The 8,998-nt window shown below is 44.1% G+C and overlaps 1 protein-coding gene across 1 annotated transcript; it reads left to right on the top strand.

Moving 5' to 3' along the window:
• The first annotated feature begins 544 nt into the window (after positions 1 to 544).
• On the top strand, positions 545 to 8,462 carry LOC129715371 (interferon-induced protein with tetratricopeptide repeats 5-like). The gene is made up of 2 exons (XM_055665251.1): positions 545 to 785; positions 6,746 to 8,462. Exons 1-2 carry the CDS (start codon positions 781 to 783, stop codon positions 8,184 to 8,186), a joined length of 1,446 nt encoding a protein of 481 aa, XP_055521226.1. The 5' UTR covers positions 545 to 780; the 3' UTR covers positions 8,187 to 8,462.
• The last annotated feature ends 536 nt before the right edge of the window (positions 8,463 to 8,998 follow it).

Raw genomic sequence — 8,998 nt, 5'->3', positions numbered from 1 at the left:
AAGAAGGATTTGATTAAAAAATGTGTGCATAAAGACGACGAAATGTAATCAGGAGTGGATACTTTGAAATTAAAGTGAAATCTCCTACCGAAATGGAAAAGATCTCGGCGATTGTGCGTTTGGATTCGGTGTGGCAATGAATCAAAGGAAGAAAGGCAGCCAGGAGGAGGACATGTAAATGGATCCATTCCGATTGGACATCTGCGAGCATCGGCCATTCCGATTGGACATCTGCGAGTATTGGGCATTGTGACATCACACGATGGAACGAATCAAAAGGCAGAAAGGCAGTCGGATGGCAGGCGGCAGCCACAGAGTTTTATATAATAATAGATAGATAGATAAGTGTAGCCACCTCATCCTCTGGCAGATTATTCAATATATGCACCATCCTCTATGTGAAACTGTTTCCCCTCAGGTCCATTTTAAATCACCCCCCCCCCCACCCCCCCCCCCCCCCCCCCACCTCATGTGAAAAAAACAAGGAACCCTTCCTGGCTCTTAGACCCTCAATGCTCAGACCTTGAATGCTACATTAAACCTTGTGTTGTTCAGGTGTTGTTTATAAAGGTATCTAGGTGGATTTGCAATGTTACCTATAATTATTCAGCATTGTCATTACAATCTGAGTTTCATTTTCTATTCCCAATCAGGAAATAGGTGAAACTATAAAGGAACCGTCAGGCATAACATTCAGAACACTTTTAGATTGATTCAACCTGTGAATGCACTGCACCAGCTGAGAAAGGAATACAAAGTGTTTTCCATCCCAGCAACATAATGAGGTAAGGAACATTCCTACTGTGTCTAGATTTACCTGCAGATTATTAATGAGAATATGGTTTACTGAAAATTAGTGGATCAAATTGCAATTCATTTCAACAACTCAGAATGGTAACATCAGCTGGCACGGTAGTTTCGTTTAGAGATACAATATGGAAACAGGCCCTTTGGCCCTCCGAGTCCACACCACTCATTCGCACGTTTGAGAGTCAAGTGTTTTATTGTCATTGTCATTGAGGATCAAGGTGAAGAAGAAGAATATTAGATTATCTGAGCCATTCCTAATTGTTGATTGAGTTTAATTTGCTGGTTGAATTTATACTGTACTTCTCGGGAAAGAGATTTGATTTCTAATATGTTTTTCTATGAAATGGAAGTTTGCTCTCATTATTAAAATTCTGCTGCTTTTGTCGAAATTTTGCTGAGTATTACAATTGTAAGAAAATGTAACATTATTGAACAGAGTGAACAATTAGTTTTAGTGTACATTGAAACAGAAACATTAATCCATTCGTGATACCTGAGTAATTGCAAGTTTCTACCTCCTTAGATACTGCCTGACCTGCTGAGTAATTCCAGGTTTTTACTGTCTTTGTTATAGACATTGACATAGAACAGTACATCACAGTAACAGGAATTTCAGCCCACGATGTCTGTGCCAAACATGATGCCTACTTAAACTATGCTCAGAGTAAATGCCTCAGGGAAGGCAGCACTGCTTAGAACAGCACAGTGGTGCAGCTGGTAGAGCTGCTGCCTCACAGTGCCAGAGGTTTCCTCCCACATCACCAAAGATGTGCGGGTTTGCAGGTTAATTGGGCCCTGTAAATTGCTCCTGGTGTGTAGGCAGTGGATGCGAATGTAGGATAACAGTGTGCAAGGATGATCGATGTTTGGCGTGGATGTAGTGAGCTGAAGGTTCTGTTTCCATGCTATAGGTCTAAACTCTAAACCAATTCCTTTTTCTGCACATGCTCCATATCTCCACATTCCCTACATATTCACAGGTCTATCAAAAAACCTCTGAAATGCCACTATCATATCTGCTTCCATCACCAGCCCTGGTATATTGCAGGCACCGACTACTCTCTGTATATAAACCAGACCTTACATCTCCTTTAAACATTCTTCCCCTCACATCATAGCTGTGCCCTCCAGGATTTGGTATTTCCACCCTGGACCAATGGTTCTGACTATTTACCTTATCTACTGTATACCTGATAATTTTTTTAACTTCTATCGTCAGCCCTCAGCCTCCTGCATTCCAGAGAAAAATCCAATTTTGTCCAAACTCTGCAACTAATACCATCAAATCTTGGCAACCCGCATGTAAACCCCTTCTGCACCCTGTCCAATGCCTCAACATCCTTCCTGTAATGACGGAAACAGAATAGCAATAATGCTTCTAATGCAGCCTAACCAAAGTTTTACAAAGTTGTAACATGACTTCCTGACTTTGATATTCAACAAGACTAAGAGGGACCATTTGGGTCCCATTGTCACATGGGATTCCTGGTCCCCAACACAATATTCCACCGCTCACGCATGGACCCCAACTACGCATGAGTGGCTGACAGGTTGCGATGCAGCTCTGATCCCCCCCACCTTCCCCTCCCCTGTGTGTGGCCCCCCCCGGACACCATGTTCTACAGCTTGGGACGGGGACGGCTTCAGGTGGGGAGTATCCTGTAGACCACTGAGGGGATGGTTCAGATAGGGGCCGGATGGGTGGGGGGGAGAGAGTCCCCATCCAGGGACGTTAGTGGCTTTCGAGCAGGGCGCAGCCATTTCCTGGGCTGGGTTCCCATTGTGACAAGAACACGTAGGTATTACAGCGCAGGTACTGCTGAGCTGGGACACAGCAAGTGGAAAAGGGAAGTTGAGGGCTTAAAATGTGAATAGCACATAAAATATAACAACAAGTTAAACATTAAAGATGAGTTCATGTTGAGTCTCTTGTTGTGTTCTGCAGCCGGGGGAGGGGGACAGCTTCAGGCAGGGTCTGTCGGAGGCCATGTAGTGCTGTCGTGGCCGGCTCCGCTGCCTACCCAATGTCACTGCCATGATACCTCTGGTCCACAGCCAACCGCTGGCGCTGCCCACCCTGCTGCTGCTGCTTGCTGGCTCTGCTGCACTGCTACAGCTTGGCCGAGGGGTTCACCTCGCTGCCAGTGATTGACAGCGGGCACCAGAAGGGGCGTCGCCGTCCCGGCGAATGACAGGGGAGAAGACCAAACTGCTGACAGAAGATGACACCAATCTGCACATGCGCAGTTTTTACGATTTTTAAACCTTAATGACACTTGTAATATTCCACCGATCGGAACAAAACTTTGTGCACACAGCGCGGGAGAATGGCGATTAAGGTGGCGATGAATCGTAGCGCTATCAGGAACAGTTTTTGCGCAAATGTAGAAACAACACAAACCAGATAAGGACAAGATGAGAGTTTTCGTTATGTATATTGAAATAATAGAATATAGATAGATAGAAGATGCCATGACTGATGAAGACTTTGACCATGCTATCCACCTACGTTGCCACTTTCTGGGATTTAAACCGATTCAGATTCAGATTCAGATTCAATTTTAATTGTCATTGTCAGTGTACAGTACAGAGACAACAAAATGCATTTAGCATCTCCCTTGAAGAGCGACATAGCAAACGATTTGAATAAAAAATAATAAGTGTCCGGGGGGGGGAATGGGGGGGGTGGTGATTGGCAGTCACCAGGTACGTTGTTGAGTAGAGTGACAGCCGCCGCTACCCAGCGTTCCTCGGGTTGCAGCTTGGGCAACGGAGAGACCTGTAGCACTGGCCCCATGGTAGGCGGGGTAAAGCTCCCATCCACTCAATGAGAGCAGTCCTGGCTCGATCATGGTGGCCCCCCGCAGACCAGCCCTTGCTTTGGACAGACTCAACACTCTGGGGAGCTGGACTCTGATGCGTTGGCAATTTTCACCACCCTCGCTGCCTTCCGTGGATTGAGAGCGGGCACATACATTACTGGATGCAGTCGGTAAGGATCCCGATGGTGCAGCGGTGAAGTTCACCAGGATCTGAGGAGACCAAAGACCTTCTTCAGTCTCCTCAGGAAGAAGAGACGCTGATGAGCCTTCTTGATCAGAGTAGAGGTATTGACTGGGTCCAAGTAATATCCACATCGGAGATGTTGTGCACTCCCAGGAAGAATGGCGATAGAAGGTGGCGACCTCCGTAGCGCTAATGTGGAACAGGGTGTTTTTGCCGCCTCTGGACTTCCTAGAAGTCTACAAAGCTCCTTGGTCTTCTTGGATGAAGAGTTTTGTCAGTTTGCACCATGCATATAGTGCTGGACCTAATCCCTGTAGATAGATCAGAAGTTTTCAGATAGAAGATGCCACGACTTGATGATCTGCATTTGACCATGTTATCCATGTACCTGTGCGTTGTCATAGGGGAGAGGGTAAACGAAAGATTCCTCCTCAGACTCCGTCATCCTCTGACGACAAGCGTAATATTCCTCTTATCCTTGTGCAGTCTTCCCTTCTCCTTAATTACCCTCTTGTCTTTAATGTATAGGATAGATAGGGAAGGTTTAGAGGGATATGGACCAAAATGTTCAATCATAAAGGAGGGAATTTGTGGATGTAGGCAAGGTACTGAATGAGTACTTTGGTACCAAATGAGCTCTATGGGACTTTGGTGAAGCTACATTTGAAGTACCGCATGCTATTCTGGTTCCCCTGATACAGGAAGGATGTGCTGTTGCAGTTACTCTTGCACTGTTAGCAGCAGGCAATGTTGGGGAAGTTAAAGCCACCCACTATGACACCAACCTTACATTTAAACCTTTGTATAATATGTCTACAAATCTGTTCCTCTACCCCCCGGTGATCAGGATGCCTATAGTACTGTCCCATCATAATGACTGCACCTTCCTTATTGTTTACCTCAACCACATTTCCCCAGTGGATGTATTCTCCAATGGGTCCTCCCTGTGTACAGCTGTGACATCTACCTTATTAGTAGTGCATCTCCTCCACCTCCTTTACCTCCCTCTCTATCATGTCTAAAACATCAAAACCTTGAAGTATTAAACTGCCAGTCCTGTCCCTTTCACAACCAAGTGACTATAATGTTGTAATGGTCACAACATCATTGTTCTACACAGGCTCCAGGCTGATTCAGGCACTAAGTTCAACGTCTATTTCCAAAATACTACTTGCATTGAAATAAACTCAGCTCAGCCCCTCAGCCTCACCATGTTCATTAACCTGTCCCTGATTGTCCTTTCTTTGGGACTAACTTTTCATAACCTCCATCTTCCCATTAGTCTCTCCACTTGCTGACCTGCTGCTCCATTTCACACCTCACCGACACTCGAGTTTAAATTCCATCGAGTAGCACTAGAATAATTTCCTATGAGATATTGGGTTCCTACCAGTTCAGGAGAAACTAATCCTTCTTGTATGGGTCTCACCCACCCTTAAAGGGAGCCCAATGATGAATATACCTGACGCATTCCCTCCTGCACAAGCTCCTTAGCCATGTATTGAACTGTACTATCTTTCTATTTCTTGCCTCATTAGCACATGGTATGGGCAGCAATTTGAGGTTACAACATGGATGGTGTAGACAGAACCTTTTTCCCAGGATGGAAATGTCCAACACTACGGCATGTCTATACGGTGAGAGGGGGATCCTGGACAACCTGGAGGTCCTACACTTAACCTACTACCCAACTCCCAAAATTGCAGGACCTCATCTCCCTTCCTAAATATGTCATTGCCATCAATTTTTGCAGCAGTGCAGGTCCCGAAGAGCACAGTGGCCTCCATCATTCATAAATGGAAGAACTTTGGAACCACCAGGACTCTTCATAGAGCTGGCCGCCCGGACAAACTGAGCAATCGCGGGTCAGGGAGGTGATCAAGAACCCAATGGTCACTCTGACAGAGCTCCAGATTTCCTCTGTGGAGATGGGAGAAATTACCAGGAGGACAACTGTATCTGCAGCACTCCACCGATCAGGCCTTCATGGTAGAGTGACCAGATGGAAGCCACTCCTCAGTGAAAGGCACATGACAGCCCGCTTGGAGTTTGCCAAAAGGCTTGAGAAACAAGATTCTCTGGTCTGATGAAACCAAGATTGAATGCTTTGGCCTGAATGCCAAGGGTCACGTCTGGAGGAAACCAGGCACCGCTCATCACCTGGACAATACCTTACCTATGGTGAAGCATGGTGGTGGCAGCATCATGCTGTGGGGATGTTTTTCAGCGGCAGGAACTGAGAGACTAGTCAGGATCGAGGGAAAGATGAACGGAGCAAAGTACAGAGAGATCCTTGATGAAAACCCAGAGCGTTCTGGACCTCAGACTGGGTCGGAGGTTCACCATCCGCCAGGACAACAACTCTAAGCACACAGCCAAGACAACGCAGGAGTGGTTTAGTGATAAGTCTGTGAATGTCCTTGAGTGGCCCAGCCAGAGCCCAGACTTGAACCCGATCTAACATCTCTCGAGGGACCTGAAAATAGTTGTTCATTGATGCCCCTGAGAGAGCTTGATAGGATCTGCAGAGAAGAATAGTAAAAATTACCCAAATACAAGTGTGCCAAGCTTGTAGCGTCATACCCAAGAAGACTTGAAGGCTGTAATCGCAGCCGAAGATGCCTCAACAAAGCACTAAGTAAAGGGTCTGAATATTTATGTAAATGTGATATTTCAGTTATTTATTTTTAATTACTTTGCAAAAATTTCTAAACACCTGTTTTCGTTTATTTATTACGGGGTTTTGTGTGAAGATTGATGATAAAAAATAATAATTTAATCCATTTTATAATAAGGCTGTAACGTAACAAAATGTGGAAAAAGTGAAGGGGTCTGAATACTTTCTGAATGCACTATATTTGTGAGATTGAGGGACAGACCTGCTTCACGTGGTCTGACATGGAATTTGATGAATTTTCTTCTCTTGCAGCAGCAGAATGGGAGATTTGTTGAAAGAGAAGCTCGATCAGCTTCAGTGTCACTTCACGTGGAGCCCACAGAAGGAGACCATTGACCTGGATGATATGGTGTACAGATTACAAGATGCCATAATCTTTGCAGATAAATATCAAGCTGCATCCTACAACCAACTCGCTTTTGTAAACTGCCTGCAAGGCAACAGTGAGGAAGCTATTCAAAACTTACAGGAAGCTGAAAAGATTCTGAGGGAGAACCACAAAGATGCATTTGAAAGAAACAGCATCATCACCTATGGAAACTATGCCTGGGTGCATTACCACATGGGACAACTGGACAAGGCCCAGTCCTACCTCGACAAGCTGGAGATGATCTGTAAACCGCTCACTGATGGTCCTCGCTATACAGCAATGATACCTGAAGTGTATGGGGAGAAGGGATGGTCATTGGTGAATTCTGATGCTCTATATTATGAGGAGGCTATGAAATGTTTTGAGAAAGCTCTGGAGGAAGATCCCAATAACACGGAGTGGATCATGGGCAAAGCAACTGTTCTGTTCCGTCTGGAATCATATTCTGGAACCCCAGAGAGTCGTGAATGTAGTCAGTCAGTGAATTATCTGCGGCGTGTACTGGAGCTAGATCCAGATGATTCAATGGCCATGGTGCTGCTGGCCTCAAAATTGAAAGGATGCAGTAGAAAGGAAGAAGCAAATGAATTAGTTGAGCAAGCATTGCAGAAGTCCAGTAATGATCCATATGTGCTTCGCTATTCGGCAAAATTTTACAGAGAGGAAAGAGCAGTGGAGAAAGCAATCATTCTATTGAAGCAAGCGTTAGAATTAACTCCACACTCGTGCTTCATTCACCACCAAATTGGAATATGTTATAAATTTAAACTGAACGACCTTGGTGATATAAATCCTCGCAGCCCCGCAACTCAGCAGCAAACTGAGTTGATCAGTCTATGTAAATATCACTTTCGAAAAGCCTCTGCGTGCCGTCCAAAGACATCTATTAAACCAATGCTGGACTTAGCCAAGGTTTACATAATAAGTGGAGAGTATTCTAAGGCAGAGGAAATCTACAATAAGCTGATTAAATTGGAGGACATCCGTCCAGAAAATGTACAGCAGATATGTTTAAGGGCTGGGTCATTTGAATTCTATGAGAGAGGATCAGAATCAAGAGGTATCAGCCTATTTCTGAAAGGGGTGAAGATTGAATATGATTCAGGAGAACGGCAAAAGTGTAAGGAAAAATTGGAGAAGTGGGCAGATAGAAAACTTAGCTATGCTCCACATGACAGCAGAGCTCTTGGTGTGAGAGGGTTAATGTATAAGATGGATGGGAACAAGTCCAAGGCTATTGAATACTTTGAAAAGGCCTTGAATATTGATCATGAGAATGAAGAATATCTGAGTGCTCTTTCAGAATTACGTCTTAGTGATTGAGCACCACAAGGATGCTTATAATATGCACCAATTTCATCTGATCTAAGGAGAGGTTTGGTGATGTGTGTGTTTTACTGATTATATTCTGATAGCATCTTCTTTGAATGAAGGCTCTACTTATGTGTGTGAAGTTTTCAAAAATGATCTTGTGTTTCATTTAAACATTAAAAAAAAAAAAATTCTACTTTAAAAAATAATAACACCTCAAGCAAACCAATCAAATGGAATTTAGTTGTGTAAGTGTGGAATTTGTGTTTAGTGTGGAAAGATGGGAATTTGAAAGATGGGAATTAGTAAATTGAAGTCTTTCACTTTAATCATTTACTCTTTATTTTTTCTTGTTTCTCAATGCACAATTATAACTTTGGCATGATTTAATTTTCAGGATCATTATAAGATGTCCTACATTGACATGTCTATTAATTATTGTATTGTATTGTATTGTATTGTATATCTTTATTGTCATTTCCTGAGTATTCGCATACCCAGAGGAAACAAAAAAACGTTGCTCAACCAGTGTCCATTCAGTGTGCATGAAAAATAAATAGAAATAAAAAAATACATGTATCATGAACAAATTTAACACTCTACTAAACATTCAACAGGCGTTCCGACCAGCAGCGGCACAACAGTGGCTCTGCTGCAGTGTGGGGGTTTGTGCGCGATACTTGGCAGGGGGCAAAGTCCATTTAGCAGTCTTATAGCCTGTGGGAAGAAGCTGAGGAGCATCCTGCTGGTTTTGCAGCTAATGCTCCTGTACCTCTTCCCAGATGGCAGGATGGAATTAAAGCTTCAAATCAGCGATTGGTTCT

This window comes from Leucoraja erinacea, unplaced genomic scaffold (assembly GCF_028641065.1).
Source record: "Leucoraja erinacea ecotype New England unplaced genomic scaffold, Leri_hhj_1 Leri_1142S, whole genome shotgun sequence".
In the NCBI taxonomy this organism is placed as follows: domain Eukaryota; kingdom Metazoa; phylum Chordata; class Chondrichthyes; order Rajiformes; family Rajidae; genus Leucoraja; species Leucoraja erinaceus.
The sequence above is the reverse complement of the archived record's forward strand: the minus strand, read 5'-3'. Positions and strand labels throughout refer to the sequence as shown.